The sequence below is a fragment of the Coregonus clupeaformis genome, chromosome 30 (assembly GCF_020615455.1).
Source record: "Coregonus clupeaformis isolate EN_2021a chromosome 30, ASM2061545v1, whole genome shotgun sequence".
NCBI classification, from domain to species: Eukaryota; Metazoa; Chordata; class Actinopteri; order Salmoniformes; family Salmonidae; genus Coregonus; species Coregonus clupeaformis.
Window position 1 is genome coordinate 7334996 of NC_059221.1, and position 19970 is coordinate 7354965.

General features: G+C 46.3%; 1 protein-coding gene across 1 annotated transcript in view; it reads right to left on the reverse strand.

Annotated features, from left to right (window-relative positions):
* Positions 1 to 19970, reverse strand: part of LOC121546013 (zinc finger protein castor homolog 1) — a 91260-nt gene that overhangs the window by 62817 nt on the left and 8473 nt on the right. Inside the window, exons 3-6 of the mRNA XM_045209379.1 lie at positions 8594 to 9506; positions 3779 to 3844; positions 1372 to 1461; positions 156 to 246 (exon numbers count right to left, since the gene is read on the reverse strand). Of these exons, the coding sequence (XP_045065314.1) occupies positions 156 to 246; positions 1372 to 1461; positions 3779 to 3844; positions 8594 to 9506 (1160 nt within the window). The remainder of the gene's footprint in view (positions 1 to 155; positions 247 to 1371; positions 1462 to 3778; positions 3845 to 8593; positions 9507 to 19970) is intronic.

The following is a 19970-nucleotide window of genomic DNA, read 5'->3' on the forward strand; positions in this document are numbered from 1 at the left end:
ATAAGAATTCCTTAAAATGTACACCTTAGAGGTTTTCAGAAGGTTGTACGGTATACATTGTGGACATTCCTACTTCTCATAGCAAGGGACTTTTGTCATAGTAAGGGTGTCCTAAAATGTGCAACATATGTGGTGTTCAGCACACAGCTACTCACCTGGTAGTTGCACTCTGGGTCCATGCAGTGGTAATGCTCCCTGTACTGGTAGGCACAGTGCACATGTCCACAGTGCTGGCGCCCTGAGAACCTAGAAGTCAAGTGACAAAAAAAGAGGGTACAGAGTTATTTCATGGGCCATGTGGACTTCACACTGAGTGATTTTGTCATGACTAATCAAGGAACAGGTGTAAAATCTATGGCGAGTCCAATGCTTTTTCTCAACACACTGGCAACAGTCATAGAGCAAAGAGGAAGTTATCATCATGAAAAAAGCGCTTAAAAATTATGTTATTCAGGTATCAAATCATGAATGCTTTTTTGCAATTATAGTGTTGCCTAAATATAGAATCCCTCCCTAATTATCTTGGGTGCATCTCTCATTCTCTTCTGGCGATTAATGAGGAAAATGACAAAAACATCACTCTCACGAAGGGAACACCTTGACCTAACCCAAATGCCCATATTTAACATTCAAAGTCTCTATCACTACCTAAAGGGAATCCAAGCTCCTCACAGAGAACCACCTCCCAATCCTAACCATACCTCCAAAACAACTAATCTCACCATGCAAAAAATAATGTTTTCCGCACTCCGCCACAATTGACTCGCCTGTCACACCAATTTCGACTCAAATTAGCTCCTTTTATTTTCAAAAGCAGCCGGTACATAGACACTTATTAAACTGTAAACCCCACACATGATTCTCTCATTTGCCCACATTTTGAAACCTTGCCAAATCAATGTTGTGGCGTTTTCTCTCAGGTTAACCACACTTGCTATAATCAAAGGAAGGTTAGGTTCTGCTGAGAGGCTTGAATGGATCTACACGCTACTACCACCCCTCCTTCCCCTTCCCCTCTCCCTGACAGTAAGAGTCTGACTAGGTAAAGACTTCTCCAGTTAAAAGAGTGGGCCACATTTTCCTGCGCGTTTACGGGCCTGATTATAAGCCTGACGATGATGACTGTTAAAACACTCAAATTACAACTGAAAACACACAAATAAACATTTGCACTGCCGCTGCCAAGAGCCCCATCTGCTTGAAACGCAGAGGAGGAAAAAGGGGCTACGTAATATATGTTTTCCTTTCCTTCTCTCTCTCTCTCTTTCTCATTCTCTTTCTCTCTCACCCCCTGTAGGATTATCCCAGGGCTGAATTTACCGATCACTTTTTGCGGAGTTCATTAAGCTAATAAAACGGCAAATCCACTACCTTTTAAAAGTTGGTGGTGTGGTGGGGGGTTCGGGGTATGGTGGTGGTGGTGGTGGTGGTGGTGGGGGCTTCGGGAAGGTTTGACGGCTTCTTTAGAAAAACAACAACACAGAAACGAAGCGAAAAGTACAGTACATTACACACACACACACCAACCAACCAACCCTCCCACCATCGCTGCTTTCCTCAGACCAACACACACATTTGCACACACAATTCCCACTTGGTGTTTGGGGGGGGCCTAATAGGCCGCTACAACAGTGAGGGGAAAAAGTATTTGATCCCCTGCTGATTTTGTAAGTTTGCCCACTTACAAAGACATGATCAGTCTTTAATTTTAATGGTAGGTTTATTTGAACAGTGAGAGACAGAATAACAACAACAAAATCCAGAAAAACACGTCAAAAATGTTATAGATTGATTTGCATTTTAATGAGGGAAATAAGTATTTGACCCCTCTGCAAAACATGACTTAGTACTTGATAGAAAAACCAGAGGTCAGACGTTTCTTGTAGTTGGCCACCAGGTTTGCACATATCTCAGGAGGGATTTTGTCCCACTCCTCTTTGCAGATCTTCTCCAAGTCATTAAGGTTTCGAGGCTGACATTTGGCAACTCGAACCTTCAGCTCCCTCCACAGATTTTCTATGGGATTAAGGTCTGGAGACTGGCTAGGCCACTCCAGGACCTTAATGTGCTTCTTCTTGAGCCACTCCTTTGTTGCCTTGGCCGTGTGTTTTGGGTCATTGTCATGCTGGAATACCCATCCACGACCCATTTTCAATGCCCTGGCTTAGGGAAGGAGGTTCTCACTCAAGAGTTGAGTTGATGCCAAAAGAGCTCGAATTTGGTCTCATCTGACCACAACACTTTCATCCAGTTCTCCTCTGAATCATTCAGATGTTAATTGGCAAACTTCAGACGGGCCTGTATATGTGCTTTCTTGAGCAGGGGGACCTTGCGGGCGCTACAGGATTTCAGTCCTTCATGGCATAGTGTGTTACCAATTGTTTTCTTGGTGACTATGGTCCCGGCTGCCTTGAGATCATTGACAAGATCCTCCCGTGTAGTTCTGGGCTGATTCCTCACCGTTCTCATGATCATTGCAACTCCACGAGGTGAGATCTTGCATGGAGCCCCAGGCCGAGGGAGATTGACAGTTATTTTGTGTTTCTTCCATTTGAGAATAATCGCACCAACTGTTGTCACCTTCTCACCAAGCTGCTTGGCGCTGGTCTTGTAGCCCATTCCAGCCTTGTGTAGGTCTACAATCTTGTCCCTGACATCCTTGGAGAGCTCTTTGGTCTTGGCCATGGTGGAGAGTTTGGAATCTGATTGATTGCTTCTGTGGACAGGTGTCTTTTATACAGGTAACAAACTGAGATTAGGAGCACTCTCAGCTCATTACCTGTATAAAAGACACCTGGGAGCCAGAAATCTTTCTGATTGAGAGGGGGTCAAATACATATTTCCCTCATTAAAATGCAAATCAATTTATAACATTATTGACATGCGTTTTTCTTGATTTTTGTTGTTGTTATTCTGTCTCTCACTGTTCAAATAAACCTACCATTAAAATTATAGAATGATCATTTCTTTGTCAGTGGGCAAATGTACAAAATCAGCAGGGGATCAAATACTTTTTTCCCTCACTGTATTCAGCTGCAGATTAAATATTAATATTGCCACGGTACAGAGATTGTGACGCATCTCCCGTTACAATAGAAAGAACGCAGATCAAAGAGCTGCGGCAATAGTGCGTGCATGAAAGGATTTAAAGAGGGAAAACTGAGACTAAACACTAACAGGGAAGCTCTTTAAAACATCAAACTTTCCCCCCCTTTATGCAAGGGGGTGGGGTTCGGGGGGTGGGGGGGGGAGTCGACAACGATTACAAAGCTGGGTTTTTAGCATAAGTTTGTGCTCATTAGTTATGCCCCCCCCTCTCCCCACAGCACCCCAGATAAACACTGTCTTTTTTCCTCCCTTCATCCTCTGCCCTTTTCTCTTTTTCTCTCTCTCCCCAAAATTGACATTTAAACTGTATCTGGCCTCCTTGCGCATCAACTCCCAAGATGACTAGACAAATTTGATGCATTATGCAGCGCAAATATCAAAACAGTTATTGGCAGTGCCAGCAGAAGCCTCATTAAAAATTCCTTAATTAAATCTTCTTGTAAAATGTAATCAGTCCAAGGAAGGTTTTGTGTGTGTGTGTGTGTATGTAAACTGTGAAAATTTTAGTGCCAGGGCTTTTGATTTGTTATGGATTGGAGAAGTAATCATTAACGCCAAAGCCACATTATCCTTTATTTTTAAAGTGAACAAATAAACAAGTGATAATCACCTTTCTAGTTTCAATGTCTGGGACAACATTTGTTCCACTGGAGAGGGTGGATTTACATACCTGCCAATATATTTCTGGTACAGGTTGATGTCCTCGGTGACAGATTTCTCCGGTGGTAGGCCATTCCTAATGCAAGCAAACACAGAATAGACACGATTAATGGGGGATTGGACGCATTGTTAATAAAGACAACTAACAAAATATTTACTTTCAAGACATTTCAAACTACGGGCTATCAATATACATTTTCTGCAACACAACAGCGGTTTTCACGCGGGTATGATTCAGGAAGGTACAAACACACTTTGATGCATGCCCTCCCAACAATGAAAGGCAGGGTAAACACATTAATCATGTATGGGGCTATTTTGGAGAGCGATCAGATGCAAATCTACAAAATGGGAATATGCAAAAGTTCCCAAAAAACGTATTTTCTAAACATTCCTAAGGTCCCTGCCTCCAAAGGCTGTTGTCATGTTGTCTCATCAGGGTTATGGACTGACTTAAAACAGAAGGAGTAGACAGGGTTCAATGGAACAGAAGGCGTTGTTTCAGTTGGTGACAATTTGGGTAGAACCAATAGGGGGTGGGGACTGAGTTCAATCAACAGAAACGCAAGTTTAAAGTGGCACTCCAGTCTCATTTTTACCCTAATTTTACACCAGATTTACTTAAAAAATGGCACATCTCAATAGGTAGTCCAGGTAAGTCATGATATAGCACAAGTGGGGGGGGCTTTCCTCTTTTGTTCTGTATTGCGCCTCTATTGTTCCTCAAGAGAGCACAGATTCCCATTTGACCAACTCCTTGCAGTTGTGTCTAAAAAACACTTTTTTGCTCAAAACATATTTCTGTACCATTTAGTGTGTGTACTTTACTTTATTTATACTTGAAATATCGCTTTTCAACAGTAAAAGTTCAAAATCGCTGGAGGACATCTTTAAACTCAGGATAGATGTTTCCCCCAACACAACCCTCTTCATGGTACTGACTGAGATGTGACCTGCCTTGAGAGTGAGGCGTGGTTGCCCCCAGAAGTCCTGCTGGTATTTAGCTCCACGTGAGCTGCAAATTGGCAACTTAATTTATTTGTATGCATTTTGAAATGTATTTTAATGCATGACATAAATTTGCAAATGTATTTGGATTACATAGATTTGTATGGACATACAGTGCCTTCGGAAAGTATTCAGACCCCTTGACTTTTTCGATATTTTGTTACATTACAGCTTTATTCTAAAATGCATTAAATTAATAAAAACTCCTCAGCAATCTACATACAATACCCCATAATGACACAGTGAAAACAGTTTTTTTTGGGGATACCTTAATTACATAAGTATCCTGAACCTTTGCTATGAGACTGGTAATTGAGCTCAGGTCCATCCTGTTTCCATTGATCATCCTTGAGATGTTTCTACAACTTGATTGGAGTCCACCTGTGGTAAATCCAATTGATTGGACATGATGTGGAAAGGCACACACCTGTCTGTATAAGGTCCCACAGTTGACAGTGTATGTCAGAGTAAGCCATGAGGTCAAAGGAATTGTCCGTAGAGCTCCGACACAGGATTGTGTCGAGGCACAGATCTGGGGAAGGGTACCAAAAAATTCCTGCAGCATTGAAGGTCCCCAAAAACACAGTGGCCTCCATCATTCTTAAAGGGAAGAAGTTTGGAACCACCAAGACTCTTCCTAGAGCTGGCCGCCCGGCCAAACTGAGAAATCGGGGGAGCAGGGCCTTGGTCAGGGAGGTTACCAAGAACCCGATGGTCACTCTGATAGAGCGCTAGAGTTCCTCTGTGGAGACGGGAGAACCTTCCAGAAGGACTACCATCTCTACAGCACTCCACCAATCAGGCCTTTATGGTAGTGGCCAGATGGAAGCCACTCCTCAGTAAAAGGCACATGACAGCCCACTTGGAGTTTGCCAAAAGGCACCTAAAGACTCTCAGACCATGAGAAACAAGATTATCTGGTCTGATGAAACCAAGATTGAACTCTTTGTCCTGAATGCCAAGCGTCACACATGAAGGAAACCTAGCACCATCCCTACGGTGAAGCATGGTGGTGGCAGCATCATGCTGTGGGGATGTTTTTCAGCGGCAGGGACTGGGAGACTAGTCAGGATCGAGGCAAATATGAAAGTGCAAAGAGATCCTTGATGAAAACCTGCTCCTGAGCGCTAAGGACCTCAGACTGGGGCGAAGGTTCACCTTCCAACAGGACAACGACCCTAAGCACACAGCCAAGACAATGCAGGAGTGGCTTTGGGACAAGTCTCTGAATGTCCTTGAGTGGCCCAGCCAAAGCTCAGACTTGAACCCGATCGAACATCTCTGGAGAGACCTGAAAATAGATGTGCAGCAAAGCTACCCATCCAACCTGACAGAGCTTGAGAGGATCGGCAGAGAAGAATTGGAGAAACTCCCCAAATACAGGTGTGCAAAGCTTGTAGCGTCATACCCAAGAAGACTCGAGGCTGTAATCGCTGCCAAAGGTGCTTCAACAAAGTACTCAATACAGGGTCTGAATACTTATGTAAATGTAATATTTCCATTAAAAAATATATATATATATATATATATATATATTAGCAAAAATGTCAAAAGAACTGTTCTTGCTTTGTCACTATGGGGTATTGTTTGTAGATTGATGAATGTAGAAAAACTTTTAAATCAATTTTAGAAGGTGACAACAGTTGATGCGATTATTTGCAAATGGAAGAAAAACTAAATAACTGTCAATCTCCCTCGGCCTGGGGCTCCATGCAAGATCTCACCTCGTGGAGTTGCAATGATCATGAGAATGGTGAGGAATTAGCCCAGAACTACACGGGAGGATCTTGTCAATGATCTCAAGGCAGCTGGGACCATAGTCACCAAGAAAACAATTGGTAACACACTACGCCATGAAGGACTGAAATCCTGTAGCGCCCGCAAGGTCCCCCTGCTCAAGAAAGCACATATACAGGCCCGTCTGAAGTTTTCCAATTAACATGTGAATGATTCAGAGGAGAACTGGGTGAAAGTGTTGTGGTCAGATGAGACCAAAATCGAGCTCTGTGGCATCAACTCAACTCGCCGTGTTTGGAGGAGGAGGATCTGCCTATGACCCCAAGAACACCATTCCCACGTCAAACATGGAGGTGGAAACATTATGCTTAGGGGGTGTTTTTCTGCCAATGGGACAGGACAACTTCAACGCATCAAAGGGACGGGGCCATGTACTGTCAAATCTTGGGTGAGAACCTCCTTCCCTCAGCCAGGGCATTGAAGCAAATGACAAATGACAAATGACAATGAACCAAAACACACGGCCAAGGCAACAAAGGTGTGGCTCAAGAAGAAGCACATGAAGGACCTGGAGTGGCCTAGCTAGTCTCCAGACCTTAATCCCATAGAAAATCTGTGGAGGGAGCTGAAGGTTTGAGTTGCCAAACGTCAGTCTCGAAACCTTAATGACTTGGAGAAGATCTGCAAAGAGGAGTGGAACAAAATCCCTCCTGAGATGTGTGCAAACATGATGGCCAACTACAAGAAACGTCTAACCTCTGTGATTGCCAAAAAGGGTTTTGCCACCAAGTACTAAGTCATGTTTTGCAGAGGGGTCAAATACTTATTTCCCTCATTAAAATGCAAATCAATTTATAACATTTTTGACATGCGTTTTTCTGGATTTTTTGTTGTTATTCTGTCGCTCACTGTTCAAATAAACCTACCATTAAAATTATAGACTGATCATGTCTTTGTAAGTGGGCAAACGTACAAAATCAGCAGGGGATCAAATACTTTTTTCTCTCACTGTAGAGCTAATCCCGGCCATCTTCCCAAACCCTTTGTTTGCTAGCGCTAACAAGGACTAGCTCCCCAAACCCACTTGTTTGCTTGCTTCAGAGTGTACTCGGGCTTGTGGTGTTAGTGTTAAGCCTAGCCCCTGTAAATCTCAGGGAGGTTAGTCACAACTCCAAAGTAATTAAAGGGAGAGTTGTTCCTCCCCAGCCGAAGGAGGAAGTCAGTCACTTTGTGATGACTGTGCTAAATCAGTCTCCGCAGAGAGCGCCCAGCAAGTAAACACTTCATGGGCCTTCGCTACTCATCACGTCATTAATCTATTGGCGCCATGCACTATTTCACACTACATTCACATTGGCTGTTGTGGAGGTGGCAATTACCTTTGCATTAGGCTAACTGACTCGCAGTGGCAGTTAAGTGTATGTGAGACGCCCATTATCTCCAATGTGTCGCACAGAGACACAATTTAGGAGAATTGTATAACATTAAAAACCTGTAATCTTTTGAAAACATGAGCTAAATAAGAACGGGAGGATTCAATTGATGGCCTATTTGATTTAATTATTCAAGGAAGTTTGCATAACCATCTTTTGGTGCAATTACCAAAACTGGGTAAGAGAACAACATTTTCATTATTTCCTTGGACTATTTTTGTCATGAGCACCCCATTTTCACTATTTTCAGTCACCACTACTGGGATCTCATAATTCATTCAAGAAAATGTATGACTTGAAAAAACACTACCTTAATATAAGCATGTACACCAGGGGTTCTTAAACTTTTTCAGCTCAAGATCCAAATGAGAAATTGACTGTCCTCCCGTGACTCAAATCGTCCTCCATTGAACCAAATTAAGAAGAAATAGTGTGTGATTATAGATGTATTCTCATTACTCACGACCCACCTCTAACATACCCTGGGGCCCACTTTGGGTCCCGACCCATAGTTTAAGAAACCCTGCAGTACACATATTCATATTGCTGTGTGAGAGAAGCTTAGCATGCTTCTCATGCAGATCTACTGTACCTATGTGGTGCCTTTCAGCTAAAGTGTCTTTCAAGTCATCTGAAGAGGTTCTTACTTGACAGAGGATACAGTGCCTGTGGTGATGGAGTCGGTCTTGGAGAAGCTGGACTTCACGTAGTCGGACGTGTTGAAGCCCATGTGGCCCATCTGATCCATGGTGAGCCTTGGGTGGCCAGTGGCCCCGGCGGAGGAGGCCGAGGTAGGGGTGCCTTGCGTCCCTCCATTCCCCGGCGTGGCAGACAGAATGCTGGGCATCAGCGAGGGCTCGGGCCTCCCCGGCATCAACTTTTGGATATTCTTGATGTCGTACTTAGACGGGCGGCTCACCTTTCCTGTTTTGTAGGGGTTCCCCTTACCGGGCTTGAAGAGGTGCAGGTACCTGATGTTCTCCAGGTCGTACTTGGAGGGCCTCTTGTAGGCATTGCCGTTCTGCTGGCTCCGCAAGCTCTCGCCCATCTTCAGCTTTTGGATGAAGGAGTCGTACTTGGAGATGCGGGAGGCCAAGTCCTGGAGGTGGGAGGTGGGGTTGGGTGGTGGAGGGTTGTGCTCAATGTTGTGAACCTGCCCTTGCCCCTGCTTGTGGTCCAGACTTGAGGGGTAGATCTGTCCCTCGGCCCCGGAGTGGCACCCCCCAGAGGTGGCCACCTGAGCCTGAAGCAGAGCATTCTTGTCCTGGGCCAGCTTGGAGTTGAGGTCGTCTGGTTTGGGGTTGGGGTGGATGGGCCAGGGGAGGGTCTCACCAGCCTTCAGCTTGTGGATGTACTCCTCATACTTGGAGAAGCGGGCTCGACGCGTGGCCTCCTCGCTGCTCAGGGAGGACGGGTTGGAGCCTGAGGTAACGGCTTTGAGCTTCTCGACGCTGATCTTCTTGGCCAGCTCATCCCTCACCTGCAGGTCGTTGTAGTCGAACATGCCCAGGAACTCATTCATGGTGTTCGCTGTGTAGTATCGCAGAACGGACGCCTCTCCTGCACAGAACAGGGAAGAAAAGAGAGAACAGAGCCCTTAAGTAAGATATGTGATACCTGAGTGTCATCTTATGACCGTTAACATCTAGGTGAGTTCTAAAGTATCATAAAATCGAGAAAAGGGATGTCTGGGGTAGGAGGTTTCTTCTATCTAACAATCATAAAAGCAAGAAAGGGGAAGCAAAATCAGTATACAAAGCTGAAAAGGGCTGTTTATTTGTAAATCATTTTATGTCCAACGTACTGGAAATGAACCAAAACATTTGGCGGGTCTTCCCCAGTCGTGAAATGAATGATTGTGAATGATAACATTCACCATGAAGAACAAAAACCAAAACTACCTGTATTACTTCCCTCACCTAACACATTAGATATACTGTACATTCACCACAAATTAGAGATAGCATTTAATCTGTTATACAGTATATTGTTGAATTGTTGAATGCTTGGCAATTTGAAATAGGTTACGCTATTTAGAATTGCTCAGTGAAAGACCTTGCCAATGGGCCTTGTGACTGTGACGATATTGTGAGATTATTCTGGAGACAAAACCAAACATTTCTGTAGAAAAGCCAACAATACATTTTGCACTCCTATTTCTTTTTTATTGGTCTTGCGCCATTGGCGGTGTATTTGATTCAGAAGCCCTGTGCCGGGTAGGCAAAATGTTCCCATTTTTAACCATTTATCTGAAGCGACAAACTCTTCCTACCAGGCAGACCAGGAGAGCTAAATCAAGTTTAAAACAATGACCAGAGAGAGACTGTCAAATAATACAGCAAAGAGCAATATTAATAACATTAATAACAATATTGACAGGCCAAGCATAGCCAATATGCTGTGACAATGTATTAGGCCCAGTGAGTCCCCACCTGTTTTGATTCCCATATGTTTAGAAAATAAATAAATAAAATGTTGCCTGTTTTGCATGTTATTTTGGCATTAATATGTGTCACATTTAACATTTAACATTTAAGTCATTTAGCAGAAGCTCTTATTGTCACGGTTTCGGCCGAGGCTGCTCCTCTTCCTTGTTCGGGCAGGCTTCGGCGGTCGTCGTCTCCGGAGTACTAGCTGCCACCGTTCTATGTTTCATGTTCATTTGGTTTTGTCTGTTCATAACACCTGTCCCTTATTTGTGTCTTAATTGTTCCCTTATTTAGTTTCGTGTGTTTGGGTCAGGTGTTATGCGTGATTGTGAATGTCAGCTTGCCTCTTCGTGTTTGGTTCTCTCGTTATTGTGTTTCGAGAGCTCGCACTGCGTGCGCTTTTCTTGTTGTTACCGCACTGTTGTTTTCGTGCGTAATTGTTCGCGCCACCCGGTTGGGTTGGCGACTTATTTGTGTTTGGACTCTAGTAAAGATCTGTTGAAGTCCTCCTGGTTTCCTGCACCTGATTCCTACTATTCCACCCACCACACTCTGACAGAATCACGCATCCTCACCATGGAATCAGCAGAAGCGACCGCGCCGACAGCCGAGATGTCTGAACGTCTTCGTGGTCAGGAGGACCGCATCAACCAGGTCTGTCATGCCCTGGAGGGGGTGATGAATACTCTGCACCGATGGGGAGACCAGCGGGGTTCCCACACCTCCACGAACCGAACCAGCCCCATCGGTCAGCCCCCTGTCTCATCTCCGGAACCTAGTGGGATTCGGCTCTCGCTCCCGAGGGCGTACGACGGCTCCACTGCCGGGTGTCAAGGGTTCCTGCTGCAGGTGGAGCTCTACCTCGCCACCGTACACCCGGCGCCCTCGGGACACGAGAGCGTCTCAGCCCTCATCTCCTGTCTCACCGGCAAGGCGTTGGAGTGGGCCAACGCCGAGTGGAGGAGAATGGACGCCGCTACCACGAACTATGCGGAGTTCTCCCGCCGCTTCCGTGCTGTGTTCGACCATCCACCGGAAGGGAAGGCGGCGGGGGAACGTCTATTCTACCTCCGACAGGGGATGAGGAGCGCCCAGGACTTTGCCTTAGAGTTTCGGACCCTAGCGGCTGACGCAGGGTGGAATGAGCGGGCCCATATCGACCATTTCCGCTGCAGCCTCCGAGAGGACGTCCAGCGAGAGTTGGCATGCAGGGACACGTCGTTGACGTTCGACCAGCTGGTTCGACATGGCCATCCGGCTGGATACCCTGCTCGCCACCCGTGGGCGTCCCGGAGGGGGGGGTTCGCCCATTCCACTCTCCAGCACCTCCGAGCCGAGCCCTATGGAGCTCGGAGGTGCTGGCGCTAGGGAACGGAGGAGGAGGAGCCCGAGGGGACCCGGCCCTTGCACCAACTGTGGTCGTGGAGGGCACACCGCGGCTAGGTGTTGGGGCGGGTCCTCCAGTGAGGGAGATGGCAGGTCACGCATTGGGGGGTCCCCCCAGGTGAGTAGGCGCCCTGCTTACCCAGAGCTTTCTGTCGTGCACCTAACCTTGCCTGTTTGTTTCCCACAGGTTGCACCTCGTTCCCAGAATAAGGCGCTGGTAGATTCAGGCGCAGCTGGGAATTTTGTAGATCGCCAGTTCTGTATAGAGTTAGGGATTCCCCTCCTTCCAGTGGATAAGCCTTTCCCCGTCCATGCCCTAGATAGCCGTCCGTTAGGGTCTGGGTTGATTAGGGAAGTCACAGCACCCCTTCAGATGACGGCACAGGAGGGTCATGAGGAGAGAATTCAGCTCTATCTGATTGACTCTCCTGCGTATCCGGTAGTGCTGGGTCTTCCCTGGTTGATGACTCATGACCCTATTATTAGGTGGCGAGAGAAAGCTCTTAAAGGGTGGTCTGCTCAATGTGAGGGGCGGTGTCTGGGTGTTTCCATAGGGGCGACCTCGGTGGAGAGTCCGAATCTAATGCCAGCACTGCAGATTCCCCCCGAGTATGAGGATTTGGCACTGGCGTTCAGTAAGACTAGGGCGGCGCAGCTGCCGCCTCATAGACGGGGGGATTGTGCGATAGATCTCCAGTCAGGAGCAGCTCTCCCGCGGAGCCATGTGTATCCCTTGTCTCAAGAGGAGAGAAAGGCTATGGAGACGTACATCTCTGAGTCTCTTAGACAGGGATACATACGGGCCTCCACTTCACCCGCTTCCTCCAGTTTCTTTTTTGTGAAGAAAAAGGATGGAGGTCTGCGCCCGTGTATTGATTACCGCGGTCTCAATCAGATCACAGTGAAGTACAGCTATCCACTTCCTCTGATTGCGACTATGACGGAGTCACTGCACGGTGCGCAGTTCTTTACAAAATTGGATCTTAGGAGCGCATATAACTTGGTGCGCATTAGAGAGGGCGATGAATGGAAGACAGCGTTTAGCACGACTTCCGGACACTACGAGTATCTAGTCATGCCATATGGGTTGATGAATGCTCCCTCAGTCTTCCAATCCTTCGTCGATGAGATTTTCCGGGACATGCAGGGACAGGGAGTAGTTGTGTACATCGACGACATTCTGGTGTATAGTCCTACCCGTGCTGAGCATGTAGCCCTGGTGCGCCGAGTATTGAGGAGGCTGTTGGAGCATGACCTATATGTCAAGGCAGAGAAATGTCTGTTTTTCCAGAAGTCGGTCTCCTTTCTGGGTTACCAGTTATCTGCGTCAGGGGTGAAGATGGAGGTAGACCGGGTGTCAGCTGTGCGTAATTGGCAGACCCCAACCACTGTGAAGGAGGTGCAACGGTTCTTGGGTTTTGCGAATTATTACCGGAGGTTTATCCGGGGGTTTTGGACAGGTGGCAGCTCCCATAACGTCTCTGTTAAAGGGGGTCCGGTGCGCTTGCGGTGGTCAGCTGAGGCGGACAGGGCATTTGGGAGACTAAAGGACCTGTTTACCTCGGCGCCGGTGTTGGCGCATCCGGATCCCTCTTTACCGTTCCAAGTAGAGGTGGACGCGTCAGAGGCCGGGATAGGGGCCGTTCTTTCCCAGCGTTCTGGCACTCCACCTAAACTCCGCCCCTGTGTGTTCTACTCTAAGAAGCTCAGTCCGGCGGAGCGGAATTATGACGTAGGAGACAGGGAGCTGTTAGCCGTGGTACAGGCCCTAAAGGTGTGGCGGCATTGGCTCGAGGGGGCTCAACACCCTTTCCTCATTCTAACTGACCATCGTAACCTGGAGTACATCCGGGCAGCTAGGAGACTGAATCCTCGCCAGGCTCGCTGGACTATGTTCCTAGCCCGGTTTGTGTTTAAAATCACATACATCCCTGGGTCCCAGAACGGGAAGGCAGATGCTCTGTCTCGGCGGTATGACGCAGAGGAGAGGTCAGTTGAGTCCACGCCCATACTACCGGAGTCTTGTCTGGTTGCTCCGGTGGTGTGGGAGGTTGATGGTGAGATCGAGCGGGCGTTACGCACCGACCCGAGTCCTCCACAGTGTCCTGTGGGTCGGACGTACGTTCCGCTCGAGGTACGCGATCGCCTCATTTGTTGGGCTCATACGTCCCCCTCCTCTGGCCATCCGGGTATCGGCCGGACAGTGCACTGTCTTAGCACGAAGTACTGGTGGCCAACGTTAGCTAGGGATGTGAGGATTTATGTCTCCTCCTGTTCGGTGTGTGCCCAGTGTAAGGCGCCCAGACATTTGCCCAGGGGTAAGTTACAACCCCTGCCTATTCCACAACGACCCTGGTCCCACCTCTCGGTGGATTTTGTTACCGACCTTCCCCCCTCACATGGGAATACTACCATCCTGGTCGTTGTGGATCGGTTCTCTAAGGCCTGTCGTCTCCTTCCCATGCCGGGTCTACCCACTGCCCTACAGACCGCTGAGGCTCTGTTCACCCATGTCTTCCGGCATTACGGGGTACCCGAGGATATAGTGTCTGACCGAGGCCCCCAGTTCACCTCTAGAGTGTGGAGAGCATTTATGGAACGGTTGGGGGTTTCGGTAAGCCTTACCTCGGGGTACCACCCGGAGAGTAATGGGCAGGTTGAACGTGTCAACCAGGATGTGGGTAGGTTTCTGAGGTCATACTGTCAGGGCCGGCCGGAGGAGTGGGCGAGATATGTGCCCTGGGCCGAGATGGCACAGAACTCTCTTCGCCACTCCTCCACCCAACTAACCCCTTTTCAGTGTGTGTTAGGGTACCAGCCGGTTCTGGCACCATGGCATGAGAGCCAGATCGAGGCCCCCGCTGTGGATGAGTGGGTGCGGCGCTCGGAGGAGACGTGGGACGCTGCACACGTCCATCTGCAGCGTGCCATACGTCGACAGAAGACGAGCGCCGACCTACACCGCAGTGAGGGGCCAGTGTACGCACCTGGAGATCGAGTCTGGCTCTCAACCAGAAACCTGCCCCTCCGCCTGCCCTGCCGGAAGCTGGGTCGGCGGTTTGTGGGGCCATTTAAAGTCCTGAGGAGATTGAACGAGGTGAGTTATAGGTTAGAACTACCTGTTGATTACAAAAATATTAACCCCTCGTTCCATGTGTCTCTCCTCAGGCCGGTGGTAGCTGGTCCACTCCAGGACTTTGAGATTGAGGAGACTCCTCCGCCCCGTTGGACATCGAGGGGGCTCCGGCGTACACCGTGAGGTCCATCCTGGATTCTAGACGCCGGATGGGGGGTCTTCAATATCTCGTGGAGTGGGAGGGGTACGGCCCGGAGGAGCGGTGCTGGGTGCCAAGGAGGGACGTATTAGACCAGTCCCTACTGACCGATTTCCATCGGGGTCATCCTGCGCGCCCTGCTCCGCGTCGTCCGGGTCGTCCCCGAGCTCCGGGTCGGCGCACGGCTGGAGCCGCGCGTCAAGGGGGGGGTACTGTCACGGTTTCGGCCGAGGCTGCTCCTCTTCCTTGTTCGGGCAGGCTTCGGCGGTCGTCGTCTCCGGAGTACTAGCTGCCACCGTTCTATGTTTCATGTTCATTTGGTTTTGTCTGTTCATAACACCTGTCCCTTATTTGTGTCTTAATTGTTCCCTTATTTAGTTTCGTGTGTTTGGGTCAGGTGTTATGCGTGATTGTGAATGTCAGCTTGCCTCTTCGTGTTTGGTTCTCTCGTTATTGTGTTTCGAGAGCTCGCACTGCGTGCGCTTTTCTTGTTGTTACCGCACTGTTGTTTTCGTGCGTAATTGTTCGCGCCACCCGGTTGGGTTGGCGACTTATTTGTGTTTGGACTCTAGTAAAGATCTGTTGAAGTCCTCCTGGTTTCCTGCACCTGATTCCTACTATTCCACCCACCACACTCTGACACTTATCGAGAGCGACTTACAGTTAGTGAGTGCATACAATTCCCCCAATTTATTTATTTTATAAAGCCGCATACAAACATGGTCTCTTTTTTGCTTTCTTGAGTAAGGTAGCTCCAAAGTGCAGGTGTTTCAGCCTAGCTCAGTGCTTATTGTGTTTGAGGGGCAACCAGCGGAAAATACAGAGTGTAGGGGTTGGTAATCTTCTCTAGTCACTCATGGGGACAATACGTCACCGCAAAATCTACAGGGAGATCTAGAAAGTTCAAGCCCCCGTAGGTGCTGCCATAGATTTACATTAGATGTGCCCATCCAAGGAGGCTCAAGGTCATTGGCCTCAGATAAAATGACGTCAAATCATGTTATATCTACCGTAGCTTTGATTGGACTGATCATGTCAACATCATACTTTCAAAATCTTAGCTAGCAAGCTAGACAAGCAGTCATCATCCTGAATCATGTCGGCAATGTACTGGCAAATCCTTTTCAATCCTTGCAATATAAAGAGACATTATAGATAAAACGTAATGGTGCTCATCGGCCATTGGACATTACACAACAAGTTGGAAATTGTAAATTCAACAATGAGTGGTTTGGAAGGAACCAGTGGCAAAGCAATCACTATTTTGCTTCCCCTGCCTGCTATTTGGTGGACAGGGTGTGTGGTCCAAGTCAAGGTTTAAGGGTCTCTTTTTCAAACTTAAAAGGATAAATATTCACACGCAACACCATGGGCCAGAAAAGGTTGAAAACATTGGCCATGCTGTCAATCCAGCATGACTTCTGCCGCATTCAAAACAACTGGAAACTCGGAACTGGGAAATCTCAGACTTCAGTGAGTTCAAGACAACTGGGAACTCGGAAAAAACGAGCTCCGACTGGGAAAATACCTTTTGAACGGAACCTCTTTCTAGAGCTCCAACCTGAAGGTCACTGACGTCACGATTCTACCTTTTTTTTTTTTTCAGAGTTCCCAGTTGTCTTGAAAGCACCAAAAATAAAAATAAAATAAAAAAGAAATCCAGAGAAGGCCAGAATTTGATGACAAGGTTTCATGACAAAATGTGGCCCACAAGAAGGACTGCCACGCCACCTTCCTGTTCAAGTGAGCACAGCACAACGGTGAATCCAAAAATGTCTTGTATGCTGCTGCATAAATTATGTAAAATGTCAGGGAAATATGTAATGTATACTGTAGCTAAGAAAGTAATACTAAGTGTATGTTGTGTAGTAAGCTGTTAGTAGCCTATGTCCCTCACCCTAATACTTTGGTCCCTTCCTCCTTCATAACTTAGCCTACTGTTCTGACTTGGTGGTGCACTTGACTGCTTATATGCCCCCTTTATTTATCCTACGATTCAGACTTGGTGTACAGGGAGAATACTGTAAGAACGACCCATGTTCTGAGGGAAAAAAGTGTCAAACACAGTGTAGCAGCCAAGTAGCCTACTATCTATGGTGGTGAAACGGACAGCACTCTCCAAGGTGCTAATTCATTCAAAGCATTTTAGACGTCACTGCAGTATGCCCACATACTTGAGTGTAGCTGCGGGGCTTACACAAGTCCGAATTTCTTATAGCCTAATTTTCTAGACATCAATGTACAGCAACGTTTTTAGACGACACTGCAGAATACCCACCATATGCACACATACTCAGCTGTGGGGCTTACAAGATGCACATTTCATATAGTTTTCAAGGCAACAAATATCACAATATCGGAATATAACTTCAAATAAAATAAATCAATGTAGGCTACAGCAGAACACACATATGAAAATATATAGGCCTCCTGCCTTTGTGTTAATACGAAGCACATATTCAGATTACAAACTTGTTCTGTGCTGTGATAAAGTAAAAAAAATGTCCTACCTTAGTTTTAAAAACCTTCCACAATGACTCTCACCATGTCAAGTCAATTTAACTCCTGAGAGTCAACTTCTTGCTCAAACCAATGAGCGGGCATGTGGCTGTGACGTTTAGCCTCCTTCTAAGGCTGTTCTGAAGACTCTGGAGGTAGTGTTTATTTTATTTTTCATTTTGAGTGTTATCCTGGGTGTCCTCTTTTTTTATTTTTTATTTTATTTTACCTTTATTTAACTAGGCAAGTCAGTTAAGAACAAACTCTTATTTACAATGCTTACTGCCACCAAATGAGCCTTGGTTCAGGCATTTTTCTGAGGGCTCTTTGTTTTTAGTTTTTTTTCGTCTGATGCATAGGATGTTAATTTACTGTACATCCCACCCACTATTTTGCTAGTTTAATCCCTCACGTCATTTCTAGACCGAAGCTCTTTACCTTATTGCATGTTGTACAGCCCAACTTTGAATTCTGCATGACAAGCCAGGGGTTATACGTTTGCTTGTTCTTGAAGTGCAAATTGCACCTGCTCAGAGCACTTCATCGGTGGATGCACTGACCCCCTCCCCCCCAGCTCCCCGTCTCCCTCTCCCGCTGAGTCTGACTCGCTAGTAGGCCTACTAGCTAGTGGAGGTGCTGGTGGTGATGCTGAACTGGCAGGATTAGCATCGCCATCAGGAACAGTTTGCCCCTCACTCCTCTCCTCTGGCACAGTTCTCTGGCTCGTTCTGGGTTCGATTCACCATCTTTCTCTGGATTTTTGGACTTGAAAAATGTCAAACTTAATTGCCTTTTCTTATCAATTTTTTCATTTGGCTTTCCCACTATTCTAGTTCAGTAGGGAGACGACTAGACTAGGCTAAGTGAAGTGATTACGTAGGGACCTCTTCACTAGTTGACCACCACTACCAAGACCTGGGTCAAGATCAGTTACTTACTCCACTGGCCCTCCCCATAACCTCTATGTAAAAATAAGAGAGCAGATCTGGAATCAGTGTGGCAGGATAGGATGATTACATAGAAGGATCACTGCGCTTTTACATGATGGTCTTTCTGGGGGGCGGGAGAAATAACGAGGAGGCATGATTTAATGCTGATCACTTTTATTAGAATGTTTACAGCGCGGACATCTAAATAATTAATAAATCATGCCTCGAGAGGTACCGGATCTGGACAAATCCTGTTCCGGCAGGATCCGGCTCAAATTAAGCACTGAGACTCAGAAAAAGTTGGTGACCACTGATAAAGCTCTAATGTTAGGCCGACCTTCTTCACATTTTCAAAGCAAGGCACAAGACTTTCCACTAGTTCCAGGAATAGTAGTATATGAGTCATAAAGGCAACCCCGTTTGTATTGGAGCCTATTTCAATTATGAAATGTCCAGCTGGAGAAAGCATTTAACCCCAAGCAAAAGGAGAGGTTTTAACCCCAAGTAAAAGGACTGGTTTTAACCCTAAGTAAAAGGAAAGCTTTGACCCCCAAGCGGTGAGTCTGCTAAACAGCAAGCGATTTTATGGTTGTACTGCACTATATCTTACATATTGTAATTATTGTATCCGCACTCATGTGTATTTACTGATGTGTACTTATTGTTGTAATGCATATTTTTATTATATTATTCTTATTCTTATTATTATTGAGAGGTAAACAGTATTGTGGTAAGGATTTCATTGTATTTCCCTGACCATCCGAGAGCAACTTCATCATTCGAACACTGTCTTTCTCATAGTCCTAATCCGAAAAGTATTTTTTGCACCTAGCCTTCTATTGCTATTACCAGCCTTGATTCTAAATATGATGTTTTTATTTTATTTATATTGTATTATTATTATTATTATTATTATTATTTTTGCCTTTTTTGCCTTTGTAGAGCTTTGAGATAATGAAATGAAAAGGGCTATAACAATTAAATGTATTATTATTCATATTCATATTCATATTATTATTATTATTATTATTATCATGACAAATTAATTGAACCTTGTACCTTCCACATGATAATTCCTTCCAACTTTTTTTGGGGGAACCCATCCTGTTTTCAGACTGACATTCCCCCTTTCTAATTAAAAAATAGTGATTGTCATTAATTATATATACTTTTAGTTTGTTGATTTACAGTGGTACTATGATTATCATTGTTGTTTTGCAGTGGTTGTAGTATGGTAGTACAGGTAGGAGTAGTGGTAGTAATAGTAGTAGTGGTAGCAGCAGTAGGCGTATAATAGAAGTGGTAGTAGAAGTGGTGGTGGTAATAGTATTGACATTCATGTCATCAGGTTCATTATTCGAAGAAAAATGTGCTAAGTATACATATCATCGTCATTGTTATTCGTAGAATGTGCCGAGTCACATTATTCCGCTCTCGGACCACGGGACTGGCTATCTATGGCAGGCCAATGATTGGACTTGAACTGAAAGGATCACACCTGGAACC